At 40.0% G+C, this 15,773-nt stretch overlaps 1 protein-coding gene across 3 annotated transcripts in view; it reads left to right on the top strand.

Annotated features, from left to right (window-relative positions):
• Window positions 1–15,773, top strand: part of SMAD4 (SMAD family member 4) — a 34,702-nt gene that overhangs the window by 17,144 nt on the left and 1,785 nt on the right. For 2 of the 3 annotated variants that reach the window (XM_054387361.1, XM_054387359.1), the window contains 2 exons: window positions 6–144; window positions 2,810–3,402. In XM_054387361.1, coding sequence (XP_054243336.1) covers window positions 6–144; window positions 2,810–3,021 — 351 coding nt within the window. In that variant the 3' untranslated portion in view covers window positions 3,022–3,402. Of the gene's footprint in view, window positions 1–5; window positions 145–2,809; window positions 3,403–15,773 lie in introns of those variants that run through there. The other variant, XM_054387360.1, reaches the window with a different exon arrangement.

The following is a 15,773-nucleotide window of genomic DNA, read 5'->3' as shown; positions in this document are numbered from 1 at the left end:
TAAAGGTGTTTGATTTACGCCAGTGTCACCGTCAGATGCAGCAGCAGGCTGCCACTGCCCAAGCTGCTGCTGCTGCCCAAGCTGCAGCAGTAGCTGGAAACATCCCTGGACCAGGATCAGTAGGTGGAATAGCCCCAGCCATTAGTAAGTACATGAACTCCTTGATCTCCTTCTTTATTCACCTGGCAAAAGCCACAGCTGTGCCTCACAACAGCACCCATCCAGCCCCGCTGCTCCTGCAACAGGACAAGTGGACTTGAAGTGAGGTAGCAGGATTGGGGTGGGGCTGGGGTGGCATTGTGTTGAGCCTGTGGTCCTTCACTCTACACCTGCTCTACACACCAGTTTTCACTCTGTGGTCTCCAGGGAATGTTGGCTGTGGAAGCAGCTGCTGCCAGAAGTGGTGCAGTCCAGCAGAAGACATGTTCTATGCAAAGGCAAATAGCATAAACCTGTAACTGGTAAACAGAGCCTTCTGGCTGCTTGGAGTGGAGCTTGAGAAATGATCTTGGAGAGATAAGCTCCTAAAAGTGTTGCTCAAAACAGTGGTGATTACTTGGCAACAAAGTCCTTGACTAGGTTTAGGGAAACTTAATATTCTTGAGGAGAGGAAGAAGAGAACCTCAAGATCTTTTTTGTTCTTAAAGTTATTTTGGGCTTAGTTTTTGCTTAGTTGCTAAATTCTAGATCCCTGAAGTTGTACCCAAGTGCTTAACACTTCTGAAGGACTTAATGTCCTAGAGCAGTGTGTCCAGTTCTGGAGCCTCTGTTACAGGAAAGGTCTGGAGGTGCTGGAAGGTGTCCAGAGAAGGGCCAAGAGGATGAGCAGAGGGCTGGAGCTGCTCTGCTCTGGAGACAGACTGAGAGAGTTGGGGTTGTGCAGGCCGGAGAGGAGAAGGCTCCCAGGAGACCTTCTGGTGGCCTTCCAGGATCTGAAGGGGGCTACAGGAAAGCTGGGGGGGGACTTTGTAGGGTGTCAGGGAGTGATAGGACTTAGGGGGATGGAGCAAAACTAGAAGTGGGGAGATTGAGATTGGATGTGAGGAAGAAATTCTCCCCCCTGAGGCTGGTGAGAGACTGGCAGAGGTTGCCCAGGGAGGTGGTGGAAGCCTCATCCCTGGAGGTTTTTGCAGCCAGGCTGGATGTGGCTGTGAGCAACCTGCTGTGGTGTGAGGTGTCCCTGCCCATGGCAGGGGGTTGGGACTGGCTGAGCCTTGAGGTCCCTTCCAACCCTGACAGTTCTGTGATTCTATGTCCAAGGCTGCTTTCTGTGCCACAGGGTTTCCTTGTATTGGCCTGTGGCTCTTCCCAGCCATCCCACAAACTGCTGAAGACAATTTTGGGGACATATCTGGGTTTTGTTTTACCCACACTTGTGAGTTGAGTTTGCCAGCTGTACTCATCTTCCTGTTTTATTAGCTGTAAGTAAAGTAATTTGTTCACCCAGCTTCCTGCAGGTGGGCAGAGTTCTTTACAAAATCAGGTTTTACATGCATTTGGAATCACAGAATTCTTTAGGTTGAAAGGGACCTCTAAAGCTCATCCAGTCCAACCCCCTGCACTCAGCAGGGACATCCCCAACCACAGCAGGTTGCTCACAGGTCCAAACAACCTCACCTGCAATGCTGCCAGGGATGGGACATCTCCCACCTCTGGGCAGCCTGGGACAGGCTCTCACCACCCTCACTCTCAAACATTTCTTCCTTCTCTCCGCTCTCAATCTCCCTCTTGCAGTTTAAACCATCACCCCTTGGCCTCTCACAACAGACCCTGCCCAAAACTCTGTCCCCAGCTTTCTTCCAGCCCCCTTGAAGCACTGCAAGGGAACCAGAAGGTCTCCCTGGAGCCTTCTCTCCTCCAGGCTGCCCAAGCCCAACTCTCTCAGCCTGGAGCCTCCCAGCAGAGCCCTTCCAGCCCTGCCAGCATTGCTGTGGCCTCCTCTGGCCCTGCTCCAGCAGCTCCCTGTCTGTGCTGTGCTGAGCACTCCAGAGCTGCCCCAGCACTGCAGGGGGGGTCTCAGCAGAGCACAGCAGAGGGGCAGAATCCCCTCCCTGCCCCTGCTGCCCACACTGCTGGGGATCAGCCCAGCACAGGGCTGGCTCTGGGCTGCCAGTGCTTGCTGGCCAGCTCTGCACCCCCAGGTGCTGCTCCACAGGGCTGCTCTCCTGCCCTTCTTCTCAGGCTTCCCCTGACCCAGGTGCAAGACCTTGCACTTGTCCTCTTGACCCTTACAGGCCTGCTTCTCAGGCTTGTTCAGGGCACATGGGACATTGAAGGTCATCATGTCTGCTTGGTTACAAGGAGATTTATATTTCAGCACTCTTTCAAGATTGAAGAATGATGGGGAAAAAAGAAAGAACTGATTGGGAAGAAAAGCAAAATAATTGCTGTGTTTGTTGTAACAGCTGTCTAGGAATAGCTCAAACTTGATGGGGCCCTGAGCAGCCTAATCTAATTGGAGATGACTCCACTTGCTGCAGGGGGGTTGGACAAGATGAGCCTGGAGGGGGGGTTGGACAAGATGAGCCTGGAGGGGGGGTTGGACACGATGAGCCTGGAGGGGGGGTTGGACAAGATGAGCCTGGAGGGGGGGTTGGACAAGATGAGCATGGAGGGGGGGTTGTGCAAGATGATCCTTCCAACCTTGCACCTTCTGTGATCGTGTGAAGCGTGGCTTGGCCTTGTCTGTGGCCATTAGGGAGAGATGGAGCTGTGCATGAGGAAAGAGCCAAGCAGAGAGGGCTGGCTCAGCACACAGCTGGAAGAAGGCCTTGGCTGAGGGCACTGACTGGAAACCTCTGCCCTGCAGGTCTGTCAGCTGCTGCTGGAATTGGTGTGGACGACCTGCGCCGCTTGTGCATACTCAGGATGAGCTTCGTCAAGGGCTGGGGTCCCGATTACCCCAGGCAGAGCATCAAAGAGACCCCCTGCTGGATTGAGATCCACTTGCACCGTGCCCTCCAGCTCCTAGATGAAGTCCTTCACACCATGCCCATTGCAGACCCACAGCCTTTAGACTGAGACCCCTCTGCTGCCCTGCTGCAGGCGCTCTGAGGAGGTGAAGGATGAGGGTGGATTGTACAATACGGTTCTGTTTATAACCTTGAAGATATATTTTACTTCTTGTTCTGCTTAGCCCTTCTCCAGCCCAGGTGTTAAAAATGCGTTTGCCGCCTTGCTCTTAGCAGGAAGAAACTGAACATGCAGAATTTGGATTTGTTTTTAATATTTTTTGTGGTTTTTTTTTCCTAGGGGTTATTTCAGAGCTTAATTGTCCCTCATAACAGCGTGGCTCAGGGGCTTGCAGTGGACAGTCAAGGCCTTCTTAGAGGCTTCACAGTGTTGGGTTTGAAACTTCCCTCCTCTAGGATGGCATCTGGGTGATAAGCCTGGCAGGAGCATTTTTTTCCCCCCTCCTTTTTGATGCAGAATATATATTATATATATATATATATTTATATCTGACAGTTCCTTCAAATAGTGATAAGCATTTACCTTAATCTAACTGAGTTTTGGGATATTCTGCCTTTTTTTTTTTTTTTCCTTTTCCTTAGGGAGCAATCATTACCTGAAGAATTCTTTTTGTTTTCTTTGACTTTAGCCTTGTTAATGATTTTTATTTGGTTCTTTTTCTATTTCGGATCTTTATTTGGTTCTTATTTGAAGCTTGGCCAAAAGGAAAAAAAAAAAACAAAAAACAACCAACCCATAAAAAAAAAAGAAGGGGGTGAGACAAGAGAAGGAAGGGAAAAAACTTTTGGCAAGGGAAAAAGAACTTCAGGGAGGGAAAAAACAACTTTAGGGAGGAGAAAAGAACTTTAGGAAAGGAAAAAGGTTTAGGGGGGGGAAAAAACTTTTTTTGGGAAAAAAACTTTAGGAAAGGAAAAAAGTTTAGGAAGGAAAACAGAACTTTAGGCAGGAAAAAAGAAGTTTAGTCAAGGAAACAACTTCAGGGAGGAAAAAAGAACTTTGGGAAGGAAAAGAAATTTAGGGAGGGAAAAAAAGAACTTTTGGCAAGGGAAAAAACTTTATGCAAGGAAAAAAGAAGTTAGTCAAGGAAACAACTTTTGGGGGAGGAAAAAGAACTTTGGGAAGGAAAAGAACTTTAGGGAGGAAAAAACTTTAGGCAGAAAAATTACTTTGGAGAGGAAGAAAGAACTTGGGGAGGAAGAAAGAACATCGGAGAGGGAAAAATCTTTTGACAAGGAAAAAAACTTTGGGGAGGAAAAAAAGAACTTTGGGGAGGGAAACGTCTTTTGACAAGGAAAATATTTTTAGGGAGGAAAAAAACTTTGGGGAGGGAAACGTCTTTTGACAAGTTAAAAATCTTTAGGGAGGAAAAAAGAACTTTGGGGAGGGAAACGTCTTTTGACAAGGAAAAAATCTTTGGGGAGGAAAAAAAAACTTTGGGGAGGGAAACGTCTTTTGACAAGGAAAAAATCTTTGGGGAGGAAAAAAAGAACTTTGGGGAGGGAAACGTCTTTTGACAAGGAAAAAATCTTTAGGGAGGAAAAAAGAACTTTGGGGAGGGAAAAAGTCTTTTGACAAGGAAAAAATCTTTAGGGAGGAAAAAAAGAACTTTGGGGAGGGAAAAGTCTTTTGACAAGGAAAAAATCTTTAGGGAGCTAAAAAGAACTTTGGGGAGGGAAACGTCTTTTGACAAGGAAAAAAACTTTGGGGAGGAAAAAAAGAACTTTGGGGAGGGAGAAGTCTTTTGACAAGGAAAAAATCTTTGGGGAGGAAAAAAGAAAGAAAATCTTTGGGGAGGAAAAAAAGAACTTGGGGGAGGGAAAAGTCTTTTGACAAGGAAAAAATCTTTGGGGAGGAAAAAAGAACTTTGGGGAGGGAAACGTCTTTTGACAAGGAAAAAAACTTTGGGGAGGAAAAAAAGAACTTTGGGGAGGGAAAAGTCTTTTGACAAGGAAAAAATCTTTGGGGAGCTAAAAAGAACTTCGGGGAGGGAAACGTCTTTTGACAAGGAAAAAAACTTTGGGGAGGAAAAAAAGAACTTTGGGGAGGGAAACGTCTTTTGACAAGGAAAAAATCTTTGGGGAGGAAAAAAAGAACTTTGGGGAGGGAAAAGTCTTTTGACAAGGAAAAAATCTTTAGGGAGGAAAAAAAGAACTTTGGGGAGGGAAAAGTCTTTTGACAAGGAAAAAATCTTTAGGGAGGAAAAAAAGAACTTTGGGGAGGGAAAAGTCTTTTGACAAGGAAAAAATCTTTAGGGAGCTAAAAAGAACTTTGGGGAGGGAAACGTCTTTTGACAAGGAAAAAAACTTTGGGGAGGAAAAAAAGAACTTTGGGGAGGGAAAGTCTTTTGACAAGGAAAAAATCTTTGGGGAGGAAAAAAAGAACTTTGGGGAGGGAAAAGTCTTTTGACAAGGAAAAAATCTTTAGGGAGGCAAAAAAGAACTTTGGGGAGGGAAAAGTCTTTTGACAAGGAAAAAATCTTTAGGGAGGAAAAAAGAACTTTGGGGAGGGAAACGTCTTTTGACAAGGAAAAAAATCTTTAGGGAGGAAAAAAAGAACTTTGGGGAGGGAAAAGTCTTTTGACAAGGAAAAAATCTTTAGGGAGGCAAAAAAGAACTTTGGGGAGGGAAACGTCTTTTGACAAGGAAAAAATCTTTAGGGAGGAAAAAAAGAACTTTGGGGAGGGAAAAGTCTTTTGACAAGGAAAAAATCTTTAGGGAGGAAAAAAAGAACTTTGGGGAGGGAAAAGTCTTTTGACAAGGAAAAAATCTTTAGGGAGGAAAAAAAGAACTTTGGGGAGGGAAACGTCTTTTGACAAGGAAAAAATCTTTAGGGAGGAAAAAAAGAACTTTGGGGAGGGAAAAGTCTTTTGACAAGGAAAAAATCTTTAGGGAGGAAAAAAAGAACTTTGGGGAGGGAAAAGTCTTTTGACAAGGAAAAAATCTTTAGGGAGGAAAAAAAAGAACTTTGGGGAGGGAAAAGTCTTTTGACAAGGAAAAAATCTTTAGGGAGGAAAAAAAAGAACTTTGGGGAGGGAAAAGTCTTTTGACAAGGAAAAAATCTTTAGGGAGGAAAAAAAGAACTTTGGGGAGGGAAAAGTCTTTTGACAAGGAAAAAATCTTTAGGGAGGAAAAAAAGAACTTTGGGGAGGGAAAAGTCTTTTGACAAGGAAAAAATCTTTAGGGAGGAAAAAAAGAACTTTGGGGAGGGAAAAGTCTTTTGACAAGGAAAAAATCTTTAGGGAGGAAAAAAAGAACTTTGGGGAGGGAAAAGTCTTTTGACAAGGAAAAAATCTTTAGGGAGGAAAAAAAGAACTTTGGGGAGGGAAAAGTCTTTTGACAAGGAAAAAATCTTTAGGGAGGAAAAAAAGAACTTTGGGGAGGGAAAAGTCTTTTGACAAGGAAAAAATCTTTAGGGAGGAAAAAAAGAACTTTGGGGAGGGAAAAGTCTTTTGACAAGGAAAAAATCTTTAGGGAGGAAAAAAAGAACTTTGGGGAGGGAAAAGTCTTTTGACAAGGAAAAAATCTTTAGGGAGGAAAAAAAGAACTTTGGGGAGGGAAAAGTCTTTTGACAAGGAAAAAATCTTTAGGGAGGAAAAAAAGAACTTTGGGGAGGGAAAAGTCTTTTGACAAGGAAAAAATCTTTAGGGAGGAAAAAAAAGAACTTTGGGGAGGGAAAAGTCTTTTGACAAGGAAAAAATCTTTAGGGAGGAAAAAAAGAACTTTGGGGAGGGAAAAGTCTTTTGACAAGGAAAAAATCTTTAGGGAGGAAAAAAAGAACTTTGGGGAGGGAAAAGTCTTTTGACAAGGAAAAAATCTTTAGGGAGGAAAAAAAGAACTTTGGGGAGGGAAAAGTCTTTTGACAAGGAAAAAATCTTTAGGGAGGAAAAAAAGAACTTTGGGGAGGGAAAAGTCTTTTGACAAGGAAAAAATCTTTAGGGAGGAAAAAAAGAACTTTGGGGAGGGAAAAGTCTTTTGACAAGGAAAAAATCTTTAGGGAGGAAAAAAAGAACTTTGGGGAGGGAAAAGTCTTTTGACAAGGAAAAAATCTTTAGGGAGGAAAAAAAGAACTTTGGGGAGGGAAACGTCTTTTGACAAGGAAAAAATCTTTAGGGAGGAAAAAAAGAACTTTGGGGAGGGAAAAGTCTTTTGACAAGGAAAAAATCTTTAGGGAGGAAAAAAAGAACTTTGGGGAGGGAAACGTCTTTTGACAAGGAAAAAATCTTTAGGGAGGAAAAAAAGAACTTTGGGGAGGGAAAAGTCTTTTGACAAGGAAAAAATCTTTAGGGAGGAAAAAAAGAACTTTGGGGAGGGAAAAGTCTTTTGACAAGGAAAAAATCTTTAGGGAGGAAAAAAAGAACTTTGGGGAGGGAAACGTCTTTTGACAAGGAAAAAATCTTTAGGGAGGAAAAAAAGAACTTTGGGGAGGGAAAAGTCTTTTGACAAGGAAAAAATCTTTAGGGAGGAAAAAAAGAACTTTGGGGAGGGAAACGTCTTTTGACAAGGAAAAAATCTTTAGGGAGGAAAAAAAGAACTTTGGGGAGGGAAACGTCTTTTGACAAGGAAAAAATCTTTAGGGAGGAAAAAAAGAACTTTGGGGAGGGAAACGTCTTTTGACAAGGAAAAAATCTTTAGGGAGGAAAAAAAGAACTTTGGGGAGGGAAACGTCTTTTGACAAGGAAAAAATCTTTAGGGAGGAAAAAAAGAACTTTGGGGAGGGAAACGTCTTTTGACAAGGAAAAAATCTTTAGGGAGGAAAAAAAGAACTTTGGGGAGGGAAAAGTCTTTTGACAAGGAAAAAATCTTTAGGGAGGAAAAAAAGAACTTTGGGGAGGGAAACGTCTTTTGACAAGGAAAAAATCTTTAGGGAGGAAAAAAAGAACTTTGGGGAGGGAAACGTCTTTTGACAAGGAAAAAATCTTTAGGGAGGAAAAAAAGAACTTTGGGGAGGGAAACGTCTTTTGACAAGGAAAAAATCTTTAGGGAGGAAAAAAAGAACTTTGGGGAGGGAAACGTCTTTTGACAAGGAAAAAATCTTTAGGGAGGAAAAAAAGAACTTTGGGGAGGGAAACGTCTTTTGACAAGGAAAAAATCTTTAGGGAGGAAAAAAAGAACTTTGGGGAGGGAAAAGTCTTTTGACAAGGAAAAAATCTTTAGGGAGGAAAAAAAGAACTTTGGGGAGGGAAAAGTCTTTTGACAAGGAAAAAATCTTTAGGGAGGAAAAAAAGAACTTTGGGGAGGGAAACGTCTTTTGACAAGGAAAAAATCTTTAGGGAGGAAAAAAAGAACTTTGGGGAGGGAAAAGTCTTTTGACAAGGAAAAAATCTTTAGGGAGGAAAAAAAGAACTTTGGGGAGGGAAAAGTCTTTTGACAAGGAAAAAATCTTTAGGGAGGAAAAAAGAACTTTGGGGAGGGAAAGTCTTTTGACAAGGAAAAAATCTTTAGGGAGGAAAAAAAGAACTTTGGGGAGGGAAAAGTCTTTTGACAAGGAAAAAATCTTTAGGGAGGAAAAAAAGAACTTTGGGGAGGGAAACGTCTTTTGACAAGGAAAAAATCTTTAGGGAGGAAAAAAAGAACTTTGGGGAGGGAAAAGTCTTTTGACAAGGAAAAAATCTTTAGGGAGGAAAAAAAGAACTTTGGGGAGGGAAAAGTCTTTTGACAAGGAAAAAATCTTTAGGGAGGAAAAAAAGAACTTTGGGGAGGGAAAAGTCTTTTGACAAGGAAAAAATCTTTAGGGAGGAAAAAAAGAACTTTGGGGAGGGAAAAGTCTTTTGACAAGGAAAAAATCTTTAGGGAGGAAAAAAAGAACTTTGGGGAGGGAAAAGTCTTTTGACAAGGAAAAAATCTTTAGGGAGGAAAAAAAGAACTTTGGGGAGGGAAAAGTCTTTTGACAAGGAAAAAATCTTTAGGGAGGAAAAAAAGAACTTTGGGGAGGGAAAAGTCTTTTGACAAGGAAAAAATCTTTAGGGAGGAAAAAAAGAACTTTGGGGAGGGAAAAGTCTTTTGACAAGGAAAAAATCTTTAGGGAGGAAAAAAAGAACTTTGGGGAGGGAAAAGTCTTTTGACAAGGAAAAAATCTTTAGGGAGGAAAAAAAGAACTTTGGGGAGGGAAAAGTCTTTTGACAAGGAAAAAATCTTTAGGGAGGAAAAAAAGAACTTTGGGGAGGGAAAAGTCTTTTGACAAGGAAAAAATCTTTAGGGAGGAAAAAAAGAACTTTGGGGAGGGAAAAGTCTTTTGACAAGGAAAAAATCTTTAGGGAGGAAAAAAAGAACTTTGGGGAGGGAAAAGTCTTTTGACAAGGAAAAAATCTTTAGGGAGGAAAAAAAGAACTTTGGGGAGGGAAAAGTCTTTTGACAAGGAAAAAATCTTTAGGGAGGAAAAAAAGAACTTTGGGGAGGGAAAAGTCTTTTGACAAGGAAAAAATCTTTAGGGAGGAAAAAAAGAACTTTGGGGAGGGAAAAGTCTTTTGACAAGGAAAAAATCTTTAGGGAGGAAAAAAAGAACTTTGGGGAGGGAAAAGTCTTTTGACAAGGAAAAAATCTTTAGGGAGGAAAAAAAGAACTTTGGGGAGGGAAACGTCTTTTGACAAGGAAAAAATCTTTAGGGAGGAAAAAAAGAACTTTGGGGAGGGAAAAGTCTTTTGACAAGGAAAAAATCTTTAGGGAGGAAAAAAAGAACTTTGGGGAGGGAAAAGTCTTTTGACAAGGAAAAAATCTTTAGGGAGGAAAAAAAGAACTTTGGGGAGGGAAACGTCTTTTGACAAGGAAAAAATCTTTAGGGAGGAAAAAAAGAACTTTGGGGAGGGAAAAGTCTTTTGACAAGGAAAAAATCTTTAGGGAGGAAAAAAAGAACTTTGGGGAGGGAAAAGTCTTTTGACAAGGAAAAAATCTTTAGGGAGGAAAAAAAGAACTTTGGGGAGGGAAACGTCTTTTGACAAGGAAAAAATCTTTAGGGAGGAAAAAAAGAACTTTGGGGAGGGAAAAGTCTTTTGACAAGGAAAAAATCTTTAGGGAGGAAAAAAAGAACTTTGGGGAGGGAAAAGTCTTTTGACAAGGAAAAAATCTTTAGGGAGGAAAAAAGAACTGGGGGAAATCTTTGCAGGAAAACTTGGGGAAAAAGAACTTTGGGAGGGAAAGTCTTTTGACAAGGAAAAAATCTTTAGGGAGGAAAAAAAGAACTTTGGGGAGGGAAAAGTCTTTTGACAAGGAAAAAATCTTTAGGGAGAAAAAAAAGAACTTTGGGGAGGGAAACGTCTTTTGACAAGGAAAAAATCTTTAGGGAGGAAAAAAAGAACTTTGGGGAGGGAAAAGTCTTTTGACAAGGAAAAAATCTTTGGGGAGGAGAAAAGAACTTTGGGGAGGGAAACGTCTTTTGACAAGGAAAAAATCTTTAGGGAGGAAAAAAAGAACTTTGGGGAGGGAAAAGTCTTTTGACAAGGAAAAAATCTTTGGAGGAAAAAGAACTTTGGGGAGGGAAAAGTCTTTTGACAAGGAAAAATCTTTGGGAGGAAAAAAGACTTGGGGAAAAGTCTTTTGACAAGGAAAAAATCTTTAGGGAGGAAAAAAAGAACTTTGGGGAGGGAAACGTCTTTTGACAAGGAAAAAATCTTTAGGGAGGAAAAAAAGAACTTTGGGGAGGGAAACGTCTTTTGACAAGGAAAAAATCTTTAGGGAGGAAAAAAAGAACTTTGGGGAGGGAAAAGTCTTTTGACAAGGAAAAAATCTTTAGGGAGGAAAAAAAGAACTTTGGGGAGGGAAACGTCTTTTGACAAGGAAAAAATCTTTAGGGAGGAAAAAAAGAACTTTGGGGAGGGAAACGTCTTTTGACAAGGAAAAAATCTTTAGGGAGGAAAAAAAGAACTTTGGGGAGGGAAACGTCTTTTGACAAGGAAAAAATCTTTAGGGAGGAAAAAAAGAACTTTGGGGAGGGAAACGTCTTTTGACAAGGAAAAAATCTTTGGGGGAAAAAAGAACTTTGGGGAGGAAAGTCTTTGACAAGGAAAAAATCTTTAGGGAGGAAAAAAAGAACTTTGGGGAGGGAAAAGTCTTTTGACAAGGAAAAAATCTTTAGGGAGGAAAAAAAGAACTTTGGGGAGGGAAAAGTCTTTTGACAAGGAAAAAATCTTTAGGGAGGAAAAAAAGAACTTTGGGGAGGGAAAAGTCTTTTGACAAGGAAAAAATCTTTAGGGAGGAAAAAAAGAACTTTGGGGAGGGAAAAGTCTTTTGACAAGGAAAAAATCTTTAGGGAGGAAAAAAAGAACTTTGGGGAGGGAAAAGTCTTTTGACAAGGAAAAAATCTTTAGGGAGGAAAAAAAGAACTTTGGGGAGGGAAAAGTCTTTTGACAAGGAAAAAATCTTTAGGGAGGAAAAAAAGAACTTTGGGGAGGGAAAAGTCTTTTGACAAGGAAAAAATCTTTAGGGAGGAAAAAAAGAACTTTGGGGAGGGAAAAGTCTTTTGACAAGGAAAAAATCTTTAGGGAGGAAAAAAAGAACTTTGGGGAGGGAAAAGTCTTTTGACAAGGAAAAAATCTTTAGGGAGGAAAAAAAGAACTTTGGGGAGGGAAAAGTCTTTTGACAAGGAAAAAATCTTTAGGGAGGAAAAAAAGAACTTTGGGGAGGGAAAAGTCTTTTGACAAGGAAAAAATCTTTAGGGAGGAAAAAAAGAACTTTGGGGAGGGAAAAGTCTTTTGACAAGGAAAAAATCTTTAGGGAGGAAAAAAAGAACTTTGGGGAGGGAAAAGTCTTTTGACAAGGAAAAAATCTTTAGGGAGGAAAAAAGAACTTTGGGGAGGGAAAAGTCTTTTGACAAGGAAAAAATCTTTAGGGAGGAAAAAAGAACTTTGGGGAGGGAAAAGTCTTTTGACAAGGAAAAAATTTTAGGGAGGAAAAAAAGAACTTTGGGGAGGGAAAAGTCTTTTGACAAGGAAAAAATCTTTAGGGAGGAAAAAAAGAACTTTGGGGAGGGAAAGTCTTTTGACAAGGAAAAAATCTTTAGGGAGGAAAAAAAGAACTTTGGGGAGGGAAAAGTCTTTTGACAAGGAAAAAATCTTTAGGGAGGAAAAAAAGAACTTTGGGGAGGGAAAAGTCTTTTGACAAGGAAAAAATCTTTAGGGAGGAAAAAAAGAACTTTGGGGAGGGAAAAGTCTTTTGACAAGGAAAAAATCTTTAGGGAGGAAAGAAGGAAAAGTACAAGAAAACTTTGGGGAAAAAAGACTTTGGGGAGGGAAAAGTCTTTTGACAAGGAAAAAATCTTTAGGGAGGAAAAAAAGAACTTTGGGGAGGGAAAAGTCTTTTGACAAGGAAAAATCTTTAGGAGGAAAAAAAGAACTTTGGGGAGGGAAAAGTCTTTTGACAAGGAAAAAATCTTTAGGGAGGAAAAAAAGAACTTTGGGGAGGGAAAAGTCTTTTGACAAGGAAAAAATCTTTAGGGAGGAAAAAAAGAACTTTGGGGAGGGAAAAGTCTTTTGACAAGGAAAAAATCTTTAGGGAGGAAAAAAAGAACTTTGGGGAGGGAAAAGTCTTTTGACAAGGAAAAAATCTTTAGGGAGGAAAAAAAGAACTTTGGGGAGGGAAAAGTCTTTTGACAAGGAAAAAATCTTTAGGGAGGAAAAAAAGAACTTTGGGGAGGGAAAAGTCTTTTGACAAGGAAAAAATCTTTAGGGAGGAAAAAAAGAACTTTGGGGAGGGAAAAGTCTTTTGACAAGGAAAAAATCTTTAGGGAGGAAAAAAAGAACTTTGGGGAGGGAAAAGTCTTTTGACAAGGAAAAAATCTTTAGGGAGGAAAAAAAGAACTTTGGGGAGGGAAAAGTCTTTTGACAAGGAAAAAATCTTTAGGGAGGAAAAAAAGAACTTTGGGGAGGGAAAAGTCTTTTGACAAGGAAAAAATCTTTAGGGAGGAAAAAAAGAACTTTGGGGAGGGAAAAGTCTTTTGACAAGGAAAAAATCTTTAGGGAGGAAAAAAAGAACTTTGGGGAGGGAAAAGTCTTTTGACAAGGAAAAAATCTTTAGGGAGGAAAAAAAGAACTTTGGGGAGGGAAAAGTCTTTTGACAAGGAAAAAATCTTTAGGGAGGAAAAAAAGAACTTTGGGGAGGGAAAAGTCTTTTGACAAGGAAAAAATCTTTAGGGAGGAAAAAAAGAACTTTGGGGAGGGAAAAGTCTTTTGACAAGGAAAAAATCTTTAGGGAGGAAAAAAAGAACTTTGGGGAGGGAAAAGTCTTTTGACAAGGAAAAAATCTTTAGGGAGGAAAAAAAGAACTTTGGGGAGGGAAAAGTCTTTTGACAAGGAAAAAATCTTTAGGGAGGAAAAAAAGAACTTTGGGGAGGGAAAAGTCTTTTGACAAGGAAAAAATCTTTAGGGAGGAAAAAAAGAACTTTGGGGAGGGAAAAGTCTTTTGACAAGGAAAAAATCTTTAGGGAGGAAAAAAAGAACTTTGGGGAGGGAAAAGTCTTTTGACAAGGAAAAAATCTTTAGGGAGGAAAAAAAGAACTTTGGGGAGGGAAAAGTCTTTTGACAAGGAAAAAATCTTTAGGGAGGAAAAAAAGAACTTTGGGGAGGGAAAAGTCTTTTGACAAGGAAAAAATCTTTAGGGAGGAAAAAAAGAACTTTGGGGAGGGAAAAGTCTTTTGACAAGGAAAAAATCTTTAGGGAGGAAAAAAAGAACTTTGGGGAGGGAAAAGTCTTTTGACAAGGAAAAAATCTTTAGGGAGGAAAAAAAGAACTTTGGGGAGGGAAAAGTCTTTTGACAAGGAAAAAATCTTTAGGGAGGAAAAAAAGAACTTTGGGGAGGGAAAAGTCTTTTGACAAGGAAAAAATCTTTAGGGAGGAAAAAAAGAACTTTGGGGAGGGAAAAGTCTTTTGACAAGGAAAAAATCTTTAGGGAGGAAAAAAAGAACTTTGGGGAGGGAAAAGTCTTTTGACAAGGAAAAAATCTTTAGGGAGGAAAAAAAGAACTTTGGGGAGGGAAAAGTCTTTTGACAAGGAAAAAATCTTTAGGGAGGAAAAAAAGAACTTTGGGGAGGGAAAAGTCTTTTGACAAGGAAAAAATCTTTAGGGAGGAAAAAAAGAACTTTGGGGAGGGAAAAGTCTTTTGACAAGGAAAAAATCTTTAGGGAGGAAAAAAAGAACTTTGGGGAGGGAAAAGTCTTTTGACAAGGAAAAAATCTTTAGGGAGGAAAAAAAGAACTTTGGGGAGGGAAAAGTCTTTTGACAAGGAAAAAATCTTTAGGGAGGAAAAAAAGAACTTTGGGGAGGGAAAAGTCTTTTGACAAGGAAAAAATCTTTAGGGAGGAAAAAAAGAACTTTGGGGAGGGAAAAGTCTTTTGACAAGGAAAAAATCTTTAGGGAGGAAAAAAAGAACTTTGGGGAGGGAAAAGTCTTTTGACAAGGAAAAAATCTTTAGGGAGGAAAAAAAGAACTTTGGGGAGGGAAAAGTCTTTTGACAAGGAAAAAATCTTTAGGGAGGAAAAAAAGAACTTTGGGGAGGGAAAAGTCTTTTGACAAGGAAAAAATCTTTAGGGAGGAAAAAAAGAACTTTGGGGAGGGAAAAGTCTTTTGACAAGGAAAAAATCTTTAGGGAGGAAAAAAAGAACTTTGGGGAGGGAAAAGTCTTTTGACAAGGAAAAAATCTTTAGGGAGGAAAAAAAGAACTTTGGGGAGGGAAAAGTCTTTTGACAAGGAAAAAATCTTTAGGGAGGAAAAAAAGAACTTTGGGGAGGGAAAAGTCTTTTGACAAGGAAAAAATCTTTAGGGAGGAAAAAAAGAACTTTGGGGAGGGAAAAGTCTTTTGACAAGGAAAAAATCTTTAGGGAGGAAAAAAAGAACTTTGGGGAGGGAAAAGTCTTTTGACAAGGAAAAAATCTTTAGGGAGGAAAAAAAGAACTTTGGGGAGGGAAAAGTCTTTTGACAAGGAAAAAATCTTTAGGGAGGAAAAAAAGAACTTTGGGGAGGGAAAAGTCTTTTGACAAGGAAAAAATCTTTAGGGAGGAAAAAAAGAACTTTGGGGAGGGAAAAGTCTTTTGACAAGGAAAAAATCTTTAGGGAGGAAAAAAAGAACTTTGGGGAGGGAAAAGTCTTTTGACAAGGAAAAAATCTTTAGGGAGGAAAAAAAGAACTTTGGGGAGGGAAAAGTCTTTTGACAAGGAAAAAATCTTTAGGGAGGAAAAAAAGAACTTTGGGGAGGGAAAAGTCTTTTGACAAGGAAAAAATCTTTAGGGAGGAAAAAAAGAACTTTGGGGAGGGAAAAGTCTTTTGACAAGGAAAAAATCTTTAGGGAGGAAAAAAAGAACTTTGGGGAGGGAAAAGTCTTTTGACAAGGAAAAAATCTTTAGGGAGGAAAAAAAGAACTTTGGGGAGGGAAAAGTCTTTTGACAAGGAAAAAATCTTTAGGGAGGAAAAAAAGAACTTTGGGGAGGGAAAAGTCTTTTGACAAGGAAAAAATCTTTAGGGAGGAAAAAAAGAACTTTGGGGAGGGAAAAGTCTTTTGACAAGGAAAAAATCTTTAGGGAGGAAAAAAAGAACTTTGGGGAGGGAAAAGTCTTTTGACAAGGAAAAAATCTTTAGGGAGGAAAAAAAGAACTTTGGGGAGGGAAAAGTCTTTTGACAAGGAAAAAATCTTTAGGGAGGAAAAAAAGAACTTTGGGGAGGGAAAAGTCTTTTGACAAGGAAAAAATCTTTAGGGAGGAAAAAAAGAACTTTGGGGAGGGAAAAGTCTTTTGACAAGGAAAAAATCTTTAGGGAGGAAAAAAAGAACTTTGGGGAGGGAAAAGTCTTTTGACAAGGAAAAAATCTTTAGGGAGGAAAAAAA

This window comes from Indicator indicator, chromosome 15 (assembly GCF_027791375.1).
Source record: "Indicator indicator isolate 239-I01 chromosome 15, UM_Iind_1.1, whole genome shotgun sequence".
In the NCBI taxonomy this organism is placed as follows: Eukaryota; Metazoa; Chordata; class Aves; order Piciformes; family Indicatoridae; genus Indicator; species Indicator indicator.
The sequence above is the reverse complement of the archived record's forward strand: the minus strand, read 5'-3'. Positions and strand labels throughout refer to the sequence as shown.